We start from the raw sequence: 22365 nt of genomic DNA, 5'->3' as shown, positions 1-22365 counted from the left end.
TCAAAGGGGATCACATAGAGAGTTTGGTCAGTGACCTTACATGGGCCACACTTACCCAGTCTGGCTCTCCGACCTTGGGTGTGGAAATGGAGTTGTCACTCAGTTCAGCAGTTTCCCTTCGGAGTCAGTGGTTAAGAACCGGGTCTCCGGAAGACAGTGGCAGAGATGTGGGATCTTGGGGTCATCAGACACAGACGCTGAGGGAGGCCTGATCACTTCCCATCCTGCTCCCCAACAGCTGCTTGTGGAAGTTAGGTTCTGTGGCCAGGCTCATGCACAGGCCATGCCTAAGTTCATGGGCTGCCGGGCTGCCTGGAAAACAACATGAGATTCAAGAAATGATTTTAGGGCTCTCTGAAATGCACCATCCTCCCTCTCCCAACTAGCCTAGCCTGGATGCTTGAAATTCCTCTAAGACCAGTCCCCAGATTTGGTTGGAGAGGTTGGGGAGTGCATTGTAGCCCCTCTCGCAACCCAGAAATGGGGCCTGCCGTGTGCTGACACCATCGGGAATGTACTGGTGCTGGCTGTGATGGTGAATTTGCCCGACGACACCAGCAGCAATCGCGGTGCAGATGTTTCCTGTGTCCCCCTCTAAAGTCAGTTTATGAGACACTGCCAGTGCAGAGCTCAGGTTGAGGATTCTCCATATTTACCAGGAACTTCCACTTTGAGCCTTATCCGTATAATCATTCCCCTGTAGCATAGTATTCTGGTCAAGGTTTTAGGTAGCAGCGAACCATGGTACCTGGTACATAGCAGCACTAAAAAATGCTCAATGAGCCTTGGCTGGTGTGGCTCAGTGGACTGAGTGCTGGCCTGCAAACTGAAAGGTTGCAGGTTCAATTCCCATCAGGACAACATGCCTGGGTTGCTGGCCAGGTTCCCAGTTGGTGGTGTATGACAGGCAACCAGTCGATGTTTCTCTCCCTCACTTTCTCCCTCCCTTCTCCACTCTCCAAAAATAAATAGATAAAATCTTTTTTAAAAAGTTCAGTGACCAGCTGGGTGGATGCTTGCTCGGGGGGATGAGTACAAAGGGACCCTCGGGGGTCATTGCTGGACAAGAAGCCCAAAGAGTGTGTAGCAACTGCAGAATGTTACTGGGGGAGGGGTTGTTAGCATCTGGAGTCAACTCTGAGCTCACATTAAGGTCATCTGGGGAGCATTAAAGAGATGCTCAAGCCCTACCCTGGGACAGTCAGATCATAAAGCGGGGAGGGGGGACAGGAATCAGTGTTGTTAAAGCCCCTCTAGGTAGCTCTGACGCGTAGTGAGGTCTGAGCTCCAGTACACTGGGTTATCTCCACAACCCTTCCCCTCCGGTCAAAACGGCACCCAAACGTCCCTGCTTTGGGGCACCTGTTTATGTTTAGTCAAGGAAGGGAAAGAACTGGAGGAGGGTAGGTATCAAAGGGCAGGGCCTGCAGAGTAGACCCCTCTGCAGCTGGTGGTCGCAGCACTGCTGGCCCCGCACATCTTCCCCGGGAGCCCATGATTTTCCCAAGCAGCTGAGGTCACCCTTTTTCAAGTCCTAACAGATGGGTGAGGAGACTTGTCAGGGCAGGACAGCATGCAAAGGAAAATCGCACTTAGGGTTCAGAAATGAGCAAAAAGGAGATTTGAATATAGACTTTACTGAACATTTTTTGTTTCTGATTGGTTTTATCTGTCTAAAATTTCTAGTTAAAATGATTTCTGCCGTGGCTGGTGTATGGCCCAGCTGGGTGGAGCGTCTTCCCATACACCAAAAGTTTGCGGGTTTGATTTCCAGTCAGGGCACACGCCTAGGTTGCTGGTTTGATCCCCAGTCAGGATGCATATGGGAGGCAACCAGTTGATGTTTCTCTCTCACATTGATGCTTCTCTTTCCCTCTTCCTTCCTCTCTCTAAAATCCGTAAACAGTCCTGGCTGGGGCCACTCAGTGGATTGAGTGCCGGCCTGCAAACCAAAAGGTCGAAAGTTTGATGCCAGGTCAGAGCATGTGCCTGGGTTGCGGGCCAAGTCCCCAGTTGGGGGCGTGCGAGGGGCAACTGGTCTATGTGTCTCTCACACATTGACATTTTGCTCCCTTTCTTTCTCCCTCCCTTCCTTTCTCTCTAGAAATAAATAAATAGAATCTCTAAAATCGATAAACATTTTTTAAGTGATTTCCACCCTGGCCGGGGTGGGTCACTTGGTTGGAGCATCGTCCCATACACCACAAAGTGGTGGGTTTGATCCCGGTTCAGTCCCAGTCAGGGCACGTACCTCAGTTGTGAGGGGTTCGATCCCCAACTGGTGCGCGTTCAGGAGGCAACCCATCAATGTTGCTCTCTCTCCACCCTGCCTTCCCTTCCCCTCTCTCTAGAATCAGTAAACATATCCTTGGTTAAGGATTTTAAAAATAAATAAGTAAAAATGATTTCCATTGTATATATTTGTTTTTAAAAGCAATAGAGGTTTAACCAAAGGGGGGAGGACACCCAAATCTTGTCATCGGAGGTAAGTGCAGCTCATCTCTTAGTGTATATCCTTCCAAACCTCTCTTCAACCCATTTATAAAAATAAAAATTTTATAAAAGTGGGACTCTATACATGTTTGTATCTTCTTTTTTTACTTGAAGTGTGTAGTAAAAACACCTTTTCATGTCTGTAACTATTCCTCTACTTCATAAATTCAGATATCCTAACTGTAGTATAATATGCGTAATACCTTTGGCTATTTATTTTAAACAGCTCTTCAGTGAGCATTCCTGCAGTTATGTTTTGCTTCCACCCTTAATTATTTCCTGAGGACACACTCCAGGAGTGGTAAGCCTTTGGAAGAGTGGATGCATACCTCCAAATTGCACAAGAAAGGTTTACTAATTTACTCTCCCACAAGCATGGAATGAACAAGTAAGTGCCCAAGGTAATTAAAGAGTAGAAAAGCCTTTGGCAATTTGACAGACTAAAGAAAGTATTTAACTCATGACTGAGTTTATAACTTCTTTATCTTAAATTCTGCAAACAAATGGAAGCAGAGCCCAGAGATTGTCTTTGAGTGTTTGGGTAAGTGCCTGGCCCTACAGGATATTCACTGTCTGACCCAATAGGCCACTGCCTCTAGGACATCTGAGGCCCTTTCCTAATGTGGTTTGCAATGGGGAATATGTCCTAATCCAGAGCCTTTGTTCCCCCATCATTGGTTTAGCCTGCTTCCTGTGCATGCATGGGAACCACCAGGGGGCAATGTGGAGCCATGGCCACACTCAGAAGGTCTTCCAGTTTCTCCATAAGGAAGTCTTGAATAGTACAGTTATTCCTTTGTTGTGTGTTACATGAGTTGCTGGTTGGTATTCATAATATTGATTTGCTTAGGGTGATATTTCACCTCCTTCCAATTATTTTTATATTTTCCCTGATAATTTGTATGTTGGTTGTAAAATACAAACTGATCCAATCCAGCTCTTTTGCAGCTAGGGGCCAGGACACCTAGGTTGTTCTAATCCCGGCTCTGCTGGTGGCCCGAGTGCCTTTCTCTGAGAAATGCCAGGACAGGCTGGAGAAATGATGTGGTCTTTTTCTCTTCCAGCACTAGTATCATGAAAGGGTTACTAGTGCAGCCTTTGGGATGAGATAGGACTCGGCGCATCACTGAACCTCTCTGGACCTTAGTCTCTTCATCTGTTCAATACAGAGAATAATCGCATTGACTTAGAAGGCTGTGAGGGTAGAATGAAGTAACACATGAAAATACCTTGGTACAGTGCCTGGCACAAGGTCCCCAATCAGTAAACGTTATCTTTAAAGAAATCTGTTTACTCTTCTACGCAGACAGTGTGCTGTCCTCGCTTTTGCACCTGTTTATCTGCTTGCCTGAAATGATGCCAATATTAGACGGAATATGAACTTCAGAAATGCTCTGTCCCACAGCAAGGCTGAGCCACACAGGCCCGGCATCATGGCCTCAGCTACAGAAGAGCTAGGACATACCGGGTTACATTTTTGTAATCAATAAATAAACTGTAGGGGGGAAATATTTAAATAGTTGGAAGCAGATATATCAGTGAATGTTCGTTTGATTTGATCAATCTTACTGGTTTAAGTAAATGGAGTCTTTATTGACTGATAGACTTGCCCCTCTGGCAGCAGACGGACCTGTTCACTCTACCCGTTGCCTTCCGAAAAGGCTCTGGTTATCACTGTTCTCACCTTCCTCCAGCAAGATAGGGGGTCTCCAGCGACAACCCCAAGGGCGAGTCCACTGATTGCTTTCGGCCTTTGGTCGTTGGCTACATCTCCACCCAGAGCTGACTAGGACACTTATGTCTCTGATTCAGTAAACTCTAAAACACCCTGCAATAGTCATCAAGGATCTCTCACAAATGATGTGCTGGGCCAAGGGCTGTGGGGACCCAAGGGACACATAAGATTTGGTTCCTGCAGCCAAGAAGCTAGAGGGAGGTGGGGGAGGGAAGTCAGTGGGGCAGCAGAGTGTGCAAACATGGAGGAGGGACTGAGCTAAGAAGACAAGGAGAGAGAGGGGTTAGGGAGTCATTGCAAGGTCAGGGGTGGCAGAGATGGAGAAAACACTGGCAGCCAGTGGACAGGACTTTGTGATTGGCTCGGCAGCAAACAGAGAGGTAGAGGGTGGAGGAAAAGATTTCTGAGGTTTTCACCTGGGAATGCACAAGAGCATGGTAAGAAGCATACAGGAAGAAAATAGTGACATGTTGGCTTTTGGGTTTGTGTGTAGTACCTCTTCCGGTTCCTAGAGATACACTCACCTGTAATTCGCTGCAGCCTCTGGATGGCCATAAACACGTGGTTCTCCCGCAGTGATCCTCAAGTATTGTCTATTTTCATCCTCAACACACTAAGGTTGCAGATCCAATCCCCAGTCAGGGCACATACAAGAAGCAACCAATGAATGCATGAATAAGTGGAACAGCAAATCCATGTTTCTCTCTCTCAAAAAAAAAAAAAAAATCAATAAAATTTTTTCAAATGGAGCTTCATTGCAAGCAACAGTGTCCAAGAAATCAAAGTTGTCCTTGTAAGTATGTGTGTGTATACATATTATATATTTTTAATGCCTATTAGAATGAATAGTTTAAATACTAAAAAAAAAAGATGTTATGTGGTAGAATTGAGATGGGGATTGGGAATGTGGTGCGACACCTTTTCATGATGGGAGGAGAACACAGCACGGTGAATTTAGGTGTTGTGATAATCCGTATAAAGTATCTGCTTAGAGAGTGCTAACATTCTCTAAGTAAGTGTTAATTTCTTAGACTTTCTTCCACTATCCTATCCTAACTTCCTGTGCCCTTACTTCAGTATGAATGCAGAATCCTTTTGCGGTTCCCGTGAGTGACTAGCCCACTTGCATTCACACATTTGCATGCACTCTGGGATAGGTTGCAGGAACCTACGCTAAAGCCTTCTCTATCAGGAGGGATAGCCCTGTGTAGCAGTGGCTGGTGCGACCCTATTCCCAGCTAGCGTCCTCTCTTGCCTGTTGGGTCAGAGTTCTCTCCCAGCACTGCCCATCTATTGAGGGACCTCCTCAGACATTTCCCATTTCCTGGTGCCCAGGAGTTGTTGACTTTGGCCAGCTGATAGGCCTGCGGCCCAGTGGAGAAGGATTTGGAGACAGACCCTCCGGAGCTCTGTGCACTGGGAGGCAGCTCCAGGCCGCCTGGCAGTTCTTTTGTGTATTTTACTGGCCCGCGATAAGCACTTCCTGTTCCCCATTGATTATACACAGATCCTGCTTCCTTTCTCCTCAATACCTGGGATGCTTTCCAGCTCCTCCTCCCACGGGGAAAATCCATACACTTCAGAATTCCCAGGCCCACTTTTGGTCAATGGGCTTGCTGCAAATCATAACTGGTTTTGCTGTCCAGCCACATTCCTTGTGGCTCCTTGCGTCTGTCCAGGAACACAGTCCTGGTGTGCCAACCAGAGGAGAAGCGCTCCAGGCCTGCTCGAGTACTCTGCTCACCAGCTGCAGGGAATATCTACTGACCTTCCAGCTTGAATTGGAGAGAGCAAATAAACTGTGCCACACAGGTCAAGTTTAGCCGACTGTCAGTGGCTGCCTGGTATACTGGGTGGAGGATCCTGAAGTCTTCCCAGCATGCTTGGGGAAGAGTGGCCATCAGGGGTTCGGGGGGTAGGGGTGGGGGTGGCAGTACTTACACCCCATATTTGCTATCCGAAGATTCCAAGATAAGATTGCAGCTTCTAGAAGACAAAAAGCAGGCCTCCCCGTACCCTTTGAATCGTACCATAAAAATAAAGCCCTGCATTCTGTTGCCAGCCGCACCGTCAGCCAGTTCGTGACCTTGCGTAAATCCAGGAGCTCCCAGTAGCTCCGTTTCCCCCAAAGTGGGGATGATAATACCTGCTTTTCCTATATCTCGGGGTCAGTGACATCAAATGAGACAATCAGCATACATTGCTTTAAAAAGTGATTTTTAAAAAAAGTGAGATGACTGTAGAAGTGTATCCTGCCTGTATTACCCCACTCCGGTGCTACCCCCTTTATGAAATCTTCGGTTTTCCCATGAGAATCCTACTCACTGTAATCCCTCCCTTCTCTGACCTGTCATTTGCTGGCTTATTCTAGTTATTTATGCACTTGAAAATCCTCTCCTGTGGATGCCATGCACACAGACAGCCACCTTACATAGGAGGTGCCCACTGCACATGCGTGGAGTGCTCTGTGCTGCGTGCTCGCTGCATCTTGATCAGGTCTGTGTACAAGCAGGCAGTTCTGTAAGAATCAGAAGCCACCTCATAAATAGCTCTAAGAAGCTAGTTTTATGTTGCAGAAAGCTATTTCTAGGAAAAGTGAAGGAGGGGCCGACCACACGGGGAGGGAGATGGGAGCCGTGGTGAGGGTGCGGAAGAGGATTTGGGACCCCTTACTTTCCATCTGCCACCCTGTTCTCTGACGTGGACAGCAGACACTGCCATTCCAAGACTGAGTGACCTGCAGGCCACCACCTACCCCCTTCAAACTCCCAAGAGCTTCCTGGATAGAAAGTCTGGGGTCAAGGGCCCAGATGCAGACAAAAGGCTGCTGCAGGGGCCCAGACACGAAACAAGGAGGGGGTGACCCCCTCGGCCCTAGAAAGATGCTGAGGACCCACAGAATTTGGAGGCCACCAGAAGGTGAGGGTGGCAGCTCAAAGACATTGAGGTCGATTTTGAGGCTTCAATGGGTAGCCTCAAAATCAACTTTACTAATTGTAAATCAACAAAACCAACGTTACTAGTTGGGTAAAGTGAAGGCACAATTTAGGGGAATGAAAATAACTAATCTGAGGGTTACTTTTAATCGCTTTGCCTACTGTTGCGATGGTCATCGTAAAAATTTCAAATGAATAAGAAGAGCACAAAGAAAAAAGTAAGAAAATTGCCTGCGATGCTAAAACCCAGGGAAAACGTTTCTGTGGCTGCCATTCCTAGTTCTGCAACTGGCTTTGCTCACCGAACAGTTTGCCCAAGACATTTATTCAGGTCCATAAACACCGATCAACCAGAGGGCCCACCCACGGAACCCGAAACCACAGACGAGGAGGAGGGGGCTTCCAGGCAGGAAATGTGTTCCCCCAGAGCTGCCAGACAAGATGAGGCCTAGGAGATGCCCGTAGGATTTGGCAGATAAAGGTCAGTTGCCTTTATTCTCTTTCCTCAGTCCTCAGTGGCCTCGCAGTAATGGAGGCAGAGGGGCTGGAATGGAAGCCAGTGGTGAGGGCTGGTGAGGAGGTGGAAGCAGCCCGTTAAAGAATGGGGCAGGGAAGGAGGGAGAACGAGAAAGTGCAGCTGCGCGCCAGCTGCCGGGTTCGCCCAGCCACACCCGGGGCTGCTGGGCCCTCCCCGTGCCCCCGCTCATACACGCCTATCGGTCTGCCCTTCTTCCGCCTGAGCAAAGGTCTTATGCAGTAGCGGCTGCACGACCCTATGGCAAGTGTGAGGAGCCACAGAGATCCCTCCCCTGTGTGTCTCAGCCCTGCCTGCCTCTACCCCTGCAGACTGTAAGCCCACTCACTCCCTCTTGGCCACACACATCTCTTTTCTAGCCTTCAAATTAGAACGTGTACATTTGACAATCCCCAGCCTCACTTACCATAAGAAATGGGAATTGAAACTACAATGAGCTACTGTTTTCCACCTGCCAATTTGGCAAAGATCAATGAGTTGAATAACGCTGGGTGGGCGTAGTTACGGGAAATAAGCTCTCCTGTGTTGTCGGTAGCCGTGTAGACTGTGAGGTATTTGGTAATACTTCTCAAAACCTAAATGTATCCTACACCTGGATTCATACATGAACAAAAGGATGAGTGTTCGAGGATATTCGTCGCAGTGAGAGACTGGGAAACACCTACCTGTATGTGAACGTGGACGTGTCCGAGAGCCGGGGCGCCTCCGTGCAGAGGAACCCTGTGCCGCTGTTTCTCACAGTGAGGAAGCCGTCTGTACACTGCTGTGGATCAGTGCTAATTCGTTGCTAGGTGGACAAGATGGGGGCGTGTGTGCAGGCCAGGGAACGGGGCGGAGGCCAGTGGGGGCCAGGGCAGATGGTCTCACCTGATGCGAGGGGCGTGCTGTCCGCGTGCCCCAGACATGGCCATGACAAGGCCCACATCGACAACGGGAGAGGAGGAAGCGCCAGGCAGCCGCAGAGAAGCTTCAGCCTCAGGCCATGTGTGTCAGCCTCCCAGACCATCTGAACAGAGCCGGCAGCCTCCGCCGCAGGGCCTGAGGCCCACCCTGGCTCCCGCTGCTCCCCAGGCAGCGGGCAGTGCCTCTTCCCAACGCTGCCATCTGCGGCTGCCCCTCGTTGCTTGAAATCATCCATGGTGGGAGTATTTACCCCATGGATACCAGCACGTGCTACAAAGCAGGGTTTGCGACTGTGTTTTTGCTTCAAGAGCCAGTTATTAAGCATTTACCGCTGAAAAGAACCTCACTCGTCAGAAAGCACCCAGAGATGAGTGAGTGGCCAAACTGCATGTTAATCAGCTCTTCTCTGTTCTGGGGTCAGGTGCAAGCCATAGGCTTGTTGAACAAAAATAACTTTTAGTGACTAAACACATATTTCTTAAGAGCTCACCACATGCCTAGCACTGTGCTTGGTTCTCTCCTGAGTGGCTGACGCGCTTGAGATAATTACCGTGCCAAGTGGTAGGTGCTGCTATTCTCACGCTGCAGGTGAGACACCAGCACTTCTGTCAGGTGAGGTAACTTCCTCAGGCAGACAGTTTGTGTGGGGCATCAGCTAGGGCTCCCGGCTCTGTGCTTGCTGAGCACCCCAGCCCGGTCTCTTCTCCCAGGAACCCGCTGCGGTGTAGACAGGTAGCCACCTTTGGTTTTCTTTTCTGCATAGGAGGCCATCTGGTCCCAGTCCCTGCCTCCAGGCTGATGACGTAAAATATCCCCATTTTAAAGGTGAGAGAGTCAAGCCCAGAACCTGGAACCCTGGTCTCTTGCCTCCTATGCTCTGTTCTCCCAACACTGGAGATTGGCCTGTGGGAGAAGCCAGTTTTTACAGACAAGCCTTTGGTTGAGTCTGGTGGGCAAAGGTGGCAGATTCTCGGAAGTAAGAGGGGTAGAGAATACTTGGACGCCATCCAGGAAAGAAAAGGAATTATTGGGAGAAAAAGGAGGAAACATGTGTTTGTGGGGAAATGGAAACCCAGCCAACCCGCTCTTCTTTCTGAGTTTACTGTTCAGTCATGAGATACTTCTGGAGTCCCTCTGCTGCCGGTGACTAAATGCCGTGACCGATGTTAGAGAGAGAAAAGTCACCTCCTTGGTTTAAAACACTGCAAAAAAAAAAGTGTGGTTCTAAATAACTTTTCCAAGGAAAATTATTTCTGTCATATTTAACTGAAAAGTAGCTTATTTTAGGGCACTATAGACTTATTTATAACAATTCTCCAACCAACAAAATCCCAAGAAGGATCCCACTTTCTACACCTGAAGGAAACAAAGAGTGTGATCGTTGTCTGGGATTTAGTGCCTTCCCCAAACTAAGCACGTGCAGAAACTACTCACCTTTAGGAAAAGAGATAGAGGATAGGAGCGTAAACCTTGTTTTTTTTAATTCATTTGCTCCTGGAACGTCATCTACGCCATCGTGTTTGGGAACTGGTTCTCTTACTACTTTCAGTTTCTCTTCTTCAGCGACTCCTGAAAGCTGAACTCTTGTTCCCACTTGGGAACACCCTTGTACCTCCTCACTGATGAGTTCATTGCTCATTATTGGTATATTTTCAAATTTAAAATAATGCATGTCCATTTTGACAGAAAATAGAAGATCTTAAACAGGCCTCCAGGAACTGGCAGAGAAGGGGGGCCACCGCCTCCAAGCTGCATTTACAAATTCTTGGCAATCCCAAGCCAATTTACGTGAGAACCAGTTGCTCAAGGGTGAAAGGAGTTCCATTGTACGCGCCCCACATCTCTAAAGGATTCGGGAAGAGGCCGGACATTCCACTGTTACAGATGGGGGAAACCGGGCTCACGGCACTGAGAACGTGCTGAAACTCAGGGCGGGACACACCGGGAATGTTGGTTTCCGCGTGAGGAACTGGTGGTGCGGGCATGACCCTCAAGGAGCTTACAGTCCAGAGGACAGACAGAACTTGTAAATGGATAACACCACCACATGCTGAGTGCCACGGGAACACCCAGCACAGCTGCGGTGCAGAGGGGAGAGCGACAAACTCCCCTGGAGAGCAGAGAAAGCTTGTCCAGGAAGGTGACGGAGATGCTGGGTTTTGGAGTTAAAGTTTCCCACCAGTAAAGCATGTAATAGGCTGGGGACCAGCTGAGCAATACGGCTCTATCCTGAAGAACTTCAGTGCAGCTAGTGTTGGGTGGGGGTGGGAGCTGGAGGGTTGAAGGGGAAGGGTAGGTGGGCCAAATGACTGGTAAGTACCCCTTTACCTAGCAACCAACCAAGGAAGCATTTGCAGCAGGGGAGAGATCTGATAGGCTGGTTTTTAGAAGTCTAAACTCTTAACAGTAGTCTTGGTGAGAAATGATTTCATCACCAATTGTGGCAAAACAGTAAGGAGAAGCAGATCATTTGTTCATTGTCGTTTATAATGATTCTCGATGTTAAAAATTACCGTAAAAAGAAGAGAAGAGCACCATGTCCTCATGGCTGTGTGGTGGGCAGCCGTCTGCCTGCGAGCTCAGGTTTCTAGCCTGTTTTCTCGGATGGCTGCGTGCACCATATGATTTCTGAGAGGCAGGCGTGGGAAAGCCTCTCTTTACTAAAGGGGTCCTGGTTCTGGGGTCCCAGAGTCTGTTTATCACTGGGGGACCTGAGAGACAGGAAAGACTGGACAGCTAGAGAAAAAGGCCCTTTCTTTCTGCACCAAGGCCTCTTCTTCCCACCAAGAAGCAGCAGAAGGGACTCTGTGGGGTGGGGTGTTCTCACCTGGGGAGCTTTTGGGGGTGGCTTGTTTCCTTGCTTCCCACTGCAGTGCGCCCCTTCTGGGAGCACTGCTGTTGACTCTGTAACACGAAGCTTTGCTTCCTCTCCTGCCTAGGCCTCGCTTAAAGGGTTCTATGAGACTGTGTGAATGGGGAGAATGTGGGCGTCTTCACCCACAGTCCTGTCCACACCAAAGCGAGCTGGGGGAGGGGCTGACCCTACCTCCTGGGAGGCGGAGGGTTAATCCCCGTAGCTCATTGGCAGTTCGGCCTCTGTACGGGGCATGCTGGGATTTCCTCCCAGCTGTTTTACATCATGAAGATTTGTGTGTTGGGGAAATTCCAGGGCACAGCTGCAATTAATCTGCTGTATAGTCTTCAAGCTAAGCAGGGAATTCTGTAGGACCGAGTCTCCGCCTCCCTGCAGGAAAGGGGGCTCTGGCTCCCGGCGGGAGCTCCCTTCACAGGGACCCTTCTCCAGGCCGAGTCCGGCAGAAGCAGCCCACCTGGCCAAGCAGCCACCCCAAGGAGGGCCTGGGCAGGGGACCAAGATGCAGAAAGGGGCCCAGAACATTAAGAGAGGAGCAGCACCCCTTATAAATTGTAAAGCCAAAATAACTTCCAAAGCCACACTTGACAAAGATGTCACAAGAAAGAAAACTTTTGTTCTTTCTTTCTTAGGAATGTTGAAGTAGAAATCTTAAAACACTCGTGGTTAGCATTCCACAGAATACTGCAGGAACAAACAAGCCACTTTGACCAAATAGGTTTTAGCTGGGGAACACAGAGTGCTTCAGTGCTGGGAACCCCGTCACTGGGCGTACACACATCTCCTGGATGCTGAGAGAACTCAGAAAGGGTTCCAGTGAGAAGGATTATGCGAGGAGCAGAAGCATCCTTAACAGGTCTAAGCCCAGCCTCCCTCTACCTCACCGTGAACCACGGCAGCAGAATCTCCCCAAGTGTGTTCCATGGAACCCTGCTCCCAAAAAGAGTTCCCGGGCTGCAAGATTGGGGGAGTGTGTCCCTGTCCTGTCTCAAAGTCACAGCACGCAGTAGCATATTAAGCAGCGTGTGTAAATCAAGGGTGGTGTACTTGCCATTGGGTGGTTCTGGGTGTTTTTCAGTTTTTGAGTATCAGGGAGATTCCTTATCCCCTTGACAACATCTCATAAGCGGTGGCCATTGCTGCGGCTTGGCCATCAGCTGCACCGCTGCCTCACGGGTCCTGTGTTTCACAGTCCACGGAGCGTCCGCAGGAGGGCGGTGGCCGGACCATCCTCCTGCGTGCTGCAGCCTGGCCACGACACCCTGGTCAGGGCCCATTGCATGTGGCCAGCTGATGGAGCCCAGACTGGCCTCGGAGAAACCAGTTTTAATTTGCCCACATGCCGTTATGGTGAAAACGTCCTCGTCTCAGCTGCGTGTCTCTTCATCCCAAGGACGTGCTCCCACCAATGACTGGTTCCTCTGGGGTATCCTGGGCCTGGCTTACGTGAGAATTGCAACCAAGAAGTTTATTTCCACTGAACGTTGGGCTGTGCCTGACCTAGGGATTCAGAACTACCCAGCCACCTCCAGATTTCTCGGGGGGGAGAACAGGGGTGTTACTGGCTCCTTCTGCCCCAGTTCATGGTTCTGGGAAGGTCACTGTCCCTTTAGAGTGCTCCCTTCCCTCAGAACTGCAATCCAGAGGCATTTCATGGCTAAGCTGCAGGGGGCGCCAGTGTTTTTTATAGGTCTGTCTCTCCCCCAACACCACCCCATCACCACCACCTTCATTACTTACTTCAAAATCTTAAAAAGGCAGAAAAGTACAATAGAGGAAGTGACAGCCCTCCATTTCTCTCCTTCCCAGAATGTATCCCTCTCTGCACACACACACACACACACACACACACACACACACACTCCCCGCCCCCAGGATGGGCTGGAGCAGGAGGGGTCCTAGGCACAGTATCCCCAGGACCACCTCTCTTCACCCGTCTGACAGATCTGCAAGGGGACCAGACTTCCGTGGTGGACAGAGGTGAAAATTCCCACCCACCTCCAAGCTTCCAGGTCTCAGTTAAAGTCAGTGAGTGAACACACAATGCAGTATACACATGATGTGTTATAGACTTGTGCGCTTGAAACCTATATAATTTTATTAACCAATGTCACCCCAATAAATTCAATAAAATTTTAAAAAATAAAATAAAGCCAGTGAGTGAGAGTGGACCCTGAGGCCAGTGTGGCCTCCTCCCCCTACCAGAATCCCACACTTCTGGGCAGGTAGGTGAAACACCAAGCACGTGATTGATAACCCAAAACAGTAGCTGTTACTAAAAACCTTACTATGAGTGGTGTGTGTTTTATTATACGTTCGTACCTTGATGGCCCAGTGCCACAGCAGACAGACCATCATACCACACAAAGCGTATTGGGTACCAGCTCCTCAACCTGAAGAGCAGCGGTTCTCATCAGGGGGCAGTCTTGCTCCTCCAGGAGACATTTCGCAAAGTCTGGAGGCATTTTTGGTTATCACAAGTGGACAGGAGAGTGGGGGGTGTTGGCATTTAGTAAACAGAGGGCGGGGGTGCTGCTAAACATCCTACAATGCACAGGACAGCCCCCCACAACGAAGAATTGTTCAGCCCAAAATGTCAGTAGTGCCAAGGTTGAGAAAGCCTGTGTTAGAACCCTATCAGGTCCATGAGGTCATCTGGTAAGACCCAACACCCCAGCATTGTCCCGAACTAGGGTGCGGCAGACTCCTTCGGGCCGCCCCACATGATGTAAGAACAGCCTTTGCAAGCCAATAAGAATGACGTGTGCTCAGCATGTATCTTTATGATTCTAAATAGTGAATCAGATGCCAATAGAGCTGATGGATTTTAGGAGCCTTATGGTTTTTGAGGGGAGTGTGGGGGGTTGGGGACACTTTTCTTTAGTACCTGATATTTGTGATTATAGTTCAACTTCAAAAAACAAATATTCTGGTAGTTGCTCCTAGGGAAATAAGTGTGATATTTAGCACTCAAGGGTAAGCTCTGGCCACCTCACTTGTCCCTGCAGGAGATCATTGATGTGTACGTCTTCATTCAGCTCCTGGGTGGTCAGCCCTGATCAAGGCAGAAAAGGAGAAAGAAAAGTCCATGAGAGTAGAGAAGAGGCTGGGGCGGGGTGGGGTGTTGAAGAAGCTGGTGTCGTGAACAGCTTTGGGACCCATGTTGTGGTGAAAAGCGTGGGATTCCAGGCGGAGAGACCTCTGCCCCAGCTCTCGTCATGAAGTTGGGCCAAGCTGCTTACCATGCATTTACCTCCCTCCGCTTGCTTGCAAACTTGGGGCCATCGCCAAACTTGTCACAGCAGGGTGACTGTGGAGACTAACCCTGGGTATATGTGTCAGAATGCTTTGAAAACTGCCAGTGTAGCAAAAATGTTGTTATTCACTGAGGAAATCCATTTTAGCTAATGATAGCAATATTTGTTGGGCTTTTTAAACTTGTCATAAACATTTAAATAAATCCCAGCTCAGCTCTGGTAGAGAGGGAGATGGGGGAGGTAGAAGAAGATCGGACCACCAGAGGATGGGGACAGGTGTGTCCCGGTGTGAGGCACGGGGCTGCAGGGAACTGGAGAACCCAGCCTGGAAAGACCGTCCCTGCTCACCGGGCCCCCACACCCTCGCGCATTCTCACCGCCCAGGCCTCCTGCAGCTGGCCTGCTTGGCCAGTCATGTCCACCGTCTGCCACTCCCCTGGCCCCTGGTAGATATGTCCTTGGATTGTTATTCTTGCCCATGGACACTTTTCTGAAAGCCCAGCCCCTGCCCTCTCAGTCAATGTTTTGGTTGATGGAAAACCAAAGAGCCTTCTGGGGCTTGGCCCGCCCCACTCCCTCGATCCGATCTGGTGTGCACAGTCAAGGCCAAACCGTGACTCTTTTCCTGGAATTGTATGGCCAGAGCAAGGGATGATTCAAAGACTTCTTTTTGTCTCTATACGAAACTTTTCCTGGAGCCACCATTTCCTTTTAGAGATTTCATTTTCCAAGTAGTCTCAAGAATTCGGCGGAATCTTCGTGGCTGGTCTGCTGCTCAGAGGCGCCGGGTCAGTGTCGACACTAAGACAACACGTGTGCTTTCGCTGCTGGCAGAGACCAATGGTTTGCTTGTGGAAATTACAGCTGCCATTTATCAAAGGTCTCTCGTATGCGAAGCACCGTGCTCAATACTTGACATTGTCCCTAATCCTTCTAATAACCAGTAAAGTTAATGACGATGGCCTTGCTTCACAGATTTAGGAACCTGAGGCTCAGGGTTATGACGCTTGCCTGGGTTCACACCACTCGCCCTGGCAGAGTGAGAACCTAAACCTGTGGACGCTCAGCTCCAGAGCCCCGCGTGCAGGCCAGCTCTCCCAGGGCCTCCCTGCTCTCTCCGCGGACTCTTGCCAAAGACTGTGCCACGCCAGGGTTAAGGAGAAGCCTTTGTTTGTTTAGAGAATGTGTGTGTGCACGCGCGCGGTTTCACTATTTGGTTTGGATTTTCTGCAGGAATGCATGGTAGAAGGCAGGGTGTGTGCTGGATTATCTTTTCAAGGTTGAGAAACACTATAATGAAGTAAGTTCTGCACCTTGAGTATGAATAGATATTACCCATGACCGTGCAAGTGCCAGGCAGATGGTTTTTATTCATTCACTCACCAGATCCTCTGGAAAGGCGATTTCTTAGGAAGCATTGTGTGTGATGCTGTAGGACATGGAAATGATCAGTGTGGGATCACCGTCTGAGAGCCGTTGCTCCCTTGGTGAGCCCTGCTTGGCCCAGGACTACAGCAGGGAGGACGTGACCTTCACCGACAGGCTCTTTGAACACTTTGGTCATTGTAGGGTTGTGCGTGTCCCCCCAGAATGACAGGGAGCTGTTGGTGGTAGTGGTGGCTGCACGTGTATGTTCTGCCTCGTGGGGGCCATTTGGGCGGCACAGGGCGTGTGCCGTTACAGTGAATCACGTCTCTGACTCCCCAGCAGCCCCGCCACAGGGTTCCTCCTCTGCTCACCAGCTGCTTCGTGTTTTCTGTCTCCCATACAGTACCTGCAGATGAAATGGCCCCTCCTAGATGTCCCCTCCAGTGCTACAGTCAAAGACGCCAGGTCACCGTCCCCAGCACACTTGGTAAGTCTGTCTCTCAAAGTGCTGAAGGAACAAACATTCTCCCTCACCTTGTCTGTCACTGTCTCCCCTCTGCCCTCCCGGATCTGCTGGGTCTGGTGGTGTTGCCTCCGGTGTGTGAGCACCCCAGCTGTCAGGGCTGTAGCAGCAGCGAGGCTGTGCACTTCCCTGCCCCTTCCACCTCGCAGCACCCCGCCTGGGGTGCTGTGTGATTGGAAAGGCGGTCTGGCCCTGGCTGGTAGCCCTGCCCCTTCGCCACTGCCGCCAGAGCCCTTCTGCTGGGCAGTGGTGTCTGCCCTTCCCCTGTCAGAGCTCATTCAGCCTCTGCTTCTCCCTTGGAGCTGCAAGCAACAGTTGAAGCAGCTCTTCTCTACAGGATGTTCTAGGAAAGAATGAAGTAAGACACGTGCACACAAAAACCCATGGGGTAGCCAAGGTTCTTCGAAGCCCTGTGGCTACACAGGCTGCAGAGCAGTCTGGATGGTCCTGGGAGGCAGGCGCGAAGGAGCCCCAGCAGGTCCCCTGACACTTCAGCTCTTGCACCAGACTGAAATGGAAAGCGAGTAAGAGATTATCCTAGAATCTTTCATTCCTTTCCAGGACTTTTAAGGGCAACCCTTGCCTTAAGACTATGCACCCCACAAGCTAACTGGTGTTACCCTCTGTACTGTGAGTCTCGGGAGTCACAGCAGGTGCGGCTAGAAGGAAGCCCAGTTGGCATCACCTAGTCACTTAGAGATAAGGAGACCTGGGAATGCATGGTGTTTTTTAAAACTTTATTATGGAAAATTTCACCTCTTCCCTTACCCACACTTTCCCTCCTGACACACTAGGTTGTTTTAAAGCAAATCCCAGATATATTATTTCTTGCATTTAGGACACTTTAAGATAATCCTGATAGTACTTTTCCATTATAAGCTCTGTGTCTAGTTAAGGAGAAAGAAGCTATACATAGAGATAGATGATGCTGCTGTGGGTCTCTCATCTCCAGTGATCACGAGGCGCTCATGGGCGCAAAGCCCTTGGTATTTTACAAAGCATCGTCATGTGTAGTTCTCAGGTGGCTGTCCCAGCCCTCCACTGGGGAGACAGCTGGGGACCGCTCTTCCACACACTCTCTAGGAAAGGCCAGTGGCTGCGTAAGCAACACTGAGTGGCAGGACCAGCCGTCCAGTGCGGGCTGCCAATGAGAGGTTCTGTGACTGGTCATCAGACTTGAGCAGCCGTTGAGCAGGCATCCCAGGAGCTGAACAAACGCCCCAGAAACAGGCCAGGGTGGTGAATGCCCCTCTAGATGCACATTTCGGATGGCTGAGCACAAAGTACAGGTGCCCTCTAGTGGTGAGAGTCTGTCACAGTGGAGGACATGGCATCCCCCACATCCACCCTGCCACAGACCTGGCTGTTCCCTCCCAGCCCAGTAACTGTTCTAAGTCTTTGCTGCCCCCACCCATCCTGTAGCATCCTCCAGCCCACTCCAGAACTTGAGAAGGCAGGGCCCTCTCCTCTCTTCCCTCCACATACCGTGTCTCTGCATATTGTCTAAAGTCTCCATCTACTTTTAGAGAAGTGAACTCCCTTTAAAACTAGCACATGCACTCTTTGAGTTTGCCACCCTTCCTGTTACACAGCACAACCCATGTGTGAAAGATAAAATCAGGAGCCTGTGTCCGGCTCTCTTCTACCTGTGAGCATTATCTTTGCCTGCCCCGTTCCCATGTTTTCTGCCCAACTTTTTGCGCAAGAATTAGACCCATCATTTCTTGAGCCAACCCATTGCAGCCTGGCTCAGCTTTCACTTGCCATCTAAGACCCAAGTCCAGTCGTTTTCCCTGACACCTGACAGTGTTTACGGTCCTCTGCTTTCTGTAATTCCAGTGTCAGTTCTTTGCCCTCTCTAAGCTTCCATATCCTTTCTAGACTCTTTTACTTTCTTTTTTAAAAGATTTTATTTATTTATTTTTACAGAGAAGGGAAGGGAGGGAGAAAGAGAGGGAGAGAAACATCAATGTGTGGTTGCCTCTCGTGCGCCCCCTACTGGGGGCCTGGCCCGCACCCCCGGCGTGTGCCCTGACTGGGAATTGAACGGGCGAATGTGTGCTCCACAGATCTGAATTCAGCGTCGTGGGGCTTCTTACTTTGTCTGAGTAGAGCATGAACAGTTGATAAATTCCCTTGTAGATAATAAAATGGGTAAGTTTCTAGTAAACTGCATGTTATCATATCCTGTAGTCTCATATGGGAAACCAGAAACAGGCCTCAAAAGCTTAAGGAACATTTATGGGAGAATACCTTCTCATTGACTTGAAACTCTACAGGTTGGAAAAAGAGCACCGTTTTAAATTTTCGAGTCCAAGCATCTCATTCCAATGCCTGGAATGCATGGGAAGCGCGGTGTACATGCTGCAGCTGTGTGATACAGAGCGTTCGAACTCCAGCTCCGCCTTTATTTGTGCAGCTTTGGGCTGATGACCTCATCTCTCTTTACCTTGGTTTTCTCACCCATAAATGGGAATTAGAAAAGGACTTGACCTCTTAGACTTGTGCGAAAATGAGCCAGTGCATTGTAATGAGTTTACAATTGTGCCTAGCACAAAGTAAGCCGTGAGCAACCGTTAGCTTGCTATCGCTACTACCACCGCCGCTGCCACCTCTACCATGGCTATTATTAAAAGGGGGAAAGACAATTAAAATACCGTTTAATTAGCGGACTAAGAGGTGATGAGGTCCTGAATTAAGTGCCAGATCAAATGGATGGATTGCAAAGGTAATAGAGATAATGAGCCTATGGAATTTAGCATTTGCTCTTCCCAAGTTATGATTTAGTCCGGGGTGGGGCTGGCATCTTAGTGTTTTAAGCTCCCTGGGAGGTTCTGAGGGGCAGGCAGCCTTGAGAAGCACTGCCCTGCCTGCAAACCGAAGGCAAGAGGGGAAGGAGTTCCAGAGACAAGCCCAGTTTACCAGGCCGGATTCTCCAGGCCGGAGGCAGAAGCAGGACTTGAGGTCACTGAAGTAGTCATGGAAGTTTGGACACTGGGTTTTTTATTAGAAAAATGAAAAGACTTGACTATTAAATTCATTTTGGAGTCATGAGCCAATTACTCTCTGACGAGGTTTGCTCTGGGAGAAGGGCAAACGAGGCAAACAGCCTGCAGACTGGCAGAGAGTCAGGGAGTCGGGTCGCAGCTACCTCTCACCGAGACGTGTTTAAACAAGTCGTCACCGGGCCAGTGTGGGGATGGAGTTAAGTGTCTAAATTACCCCTTGGATTTTATGCCTTCAAAACAAGCTCTAAAAGCTAAGCAACAACGATCTTCTATAGGTAACCGACCCCTCACCCTGGCCGCGTGTGCCTGGTCCGTCTTTCCCTCCACTGCCTCCCGGGAGCTCTCTGCCCAGCCTCGAGAAACAAATAGACACACTTCCAGAATGTGGCCGACTCAGAGAAGCAATTGCATGTTTTCTTCACATTTATTTTACCCAGCACCTGTCACAATGCCTGGTGCACAGGAGGCGCTCCGGGAACATTTGTTGAGTGACTAGAAGAATAAATGGTCTGGGGAAGAATTGACACACCCCTCGTAAAACCCCTCTCTACCCCTGGGTCCAATCCCTCTTCTCATTCAGGACTTTTTTTAAATTAAATCTTTTTTTAATCATGAAGGTAGTCCACGCGCTGTGTGGAGCCCTTGGGGAAATGCCAAAGTGCACAGAAAAAGACCCATCATCCCACAACTCACAAACATCTTGTTACCTAGCATGTACGTCCTGTGTGTGCACGTGCACTTGTAACTTGTCTTCTAGATGACGACCGAGTGTTCCCTTCAGTAAAAGCAAGCACCTTGTTTCGGCGAACGCCGGGCCACGCTCAGAAGCGTGTTGCGAAGCTTCGTGTCCCGTGAGTGGTTGTCAAGCCAGTGTCTAGAAACCCTCCTTCTCACAAGTGGCTGGCGCGCTGCTCCACCGCCAAGCTGAGCAGCCCGTTCTCCAGTGGGAACACTGACTGTAGTTCCCCTTTAAACTGGTCGTTTCTCCGTCTTATCAGTGTCCCTGTGTAGACCCAAAATAATTCTAAAACTCACCACATAGCACATTACTGCTCTGTTCTACCTCCGATACTGATTTCAATTCTTACTACATGTACAGTATTAACTTTTTATTTGGAAATAATTTCAAACATCTGGGAAAATTACAAAAGCAATACAAGGAACTCCCATACACACTTTATCCAGATTCAAAAGTTGCACCCAACGCTCGCTCGTGCTGTCTGTGCACACATGCTGGTTTTGGTTTGGTTTGGTTTGGTTTTTTAAATAATTCGAGTAAGTTGGAGACATGCCCCTTTAACCCTAAATACTTTAGATGTATTTCCTTGAACAAAGACATTCCCTTACGGTGAGCACAGTACAGTTACCAAAATCAGAAAGTAAGGTTTCATATTATTAGCTAGCTCACAATATAGATTCCAGTTTTGGTAAATGGTCCGGTAATTATTTGTTACAGCCATGGCTCTGTGTGTGTTTGTGTGTGTGTGTTTCTGGAGTCAATCCAGAGTCACACATTGCATTTAGTTGCTCTGCCTCTTCAGTCTCCTGTACCTGGCAGAGTTCCTTCACCTTTGTTTTCCTGACCTGACCCTGGCATTTTTGAGGATGTCCCTCGATTTGGGTCTATCTGATTGTTTCCTCGGTGTGTTTGGCAAGAACACGCTGCACTGATGTTGTGCTGAGTGCATCACACCGGGAGGCGGGCGGCCTGCAGTGTCCGTTTGTCCTGTGCCGGTGACATGCACTGTGATCACTGGGTTTTGGGGGTCCCGGGGGTGTCTGCCGTGCTTTCCCACTGCAGTGCTCTGCAGGAGAGGCTTCAAGGCCCGGGAATGTCCCATTTCTCATCAAACGCACACCCACGAGTGTTGGGCGGCGTCGATGGTTACCTACCTCCATCATTCCTTTCGTTAGCTTCTGCTCCTGAGATTTAGCTTTGGGGAATCCTTACTCATGTCTCCCAGCTTACTGACCTTCGTACAGAGCCAAATGGACATTTTGGCAAGTCAAATCTGTGCACCGATAACACTGAAAAAGACGATAGAGGAGAGAAACGGGAAAAAAAATCTGCAAACAGCGTTCCTAAGGAGAGACCAAAGCAGATGAAAGAAGGCAGCAACAGGTGAAAGTTAAACTGGACTTCAGGAACAAAAACTTGAATTTATAGATTAAAGAGCTTACCCGAATTCTACAAAGCAAGTGAAAATTGACATTTACCTAGCAACAATTTGAATTGCAAGGATTTAATTATTTTTTTTCCCCACAAGCATCTATGCATGGGGGAAAAAGTGGCCAGGGCCAAAGGAACAAAAGTAAAGGTAACGTCGGGTTCTCTCTTGCCACATTAATGTCAGCAAACAGTGAGAAGGAGAGAGCTTTGTTGGCGAAGATTTATCCCAGAGTTCTCTGCCGGGTCCCATTTGCAAAGACCTCAGAAATGTGCTGCTGCTCGGAAGGACCGGAACGCACTCCAGTGCCCCAAGCAGTTTATCTCCACTGTTGCCCGACAAGGACGCCCTTGACCGATCTTTCTAGCTTTCGTAGCCTGTAGCACGCTGCTTGTCATATATTAGGAACTCAGAAAATATTTGTTAACATATTAATATAGACTCTCATCTCATCTTTCTCTCCAGTCCACTGGCCTCCTTGTGGTTCCTCAGTGCACTGAGCATACGCCCACCTCAAGCACACTCTGCTCGTGTTCCTTCTCCAAAATGCTCTTCCCCCACCTGCCT

General features: G+C 49.3%; 1 protein-coding gene across 1 annotated transcript in view; it reads left to right on the top strand.

Moving 5' to 3' along the window:
- Window positions 1-22365, top strand: part of TCF7L1 (transcription factor 7 like 1) — a 143402-nt gene that overhangs the window by 108980 nt on the left and 12057 nt on the right. Inside the window, exon 4 of the mRNA XM_024558429.4 lies at window positions 16503-16586. Coding sequence (XP_024414197.1) covers window positions 16503-16586 — 84 coding nt within the window. The remainder of the gene's footprint in view (window positions 1-16502; window positions 16587-22365) is intronic.

The sequence above is a fragment of the Desmodus rotundus genome, chromosome 5 (assembly GCF_022682495.2).
Source record: "Desmodus rotundus isolate HL8 chromosome 5, HLdesRot8A.1, whole genome shotgun sequence".
Taxonomy (NCBI): Eukaryota; Metazoa; Chordata; class Mammalia; order Chiroptera; family Phyllostomidae; genus Desmodus; species Desmodus rotundus.
Note: the sequence above shows the minus strand (reverse complement) of the source record. Positions and strands in the feature narration are given on the sequence as shown.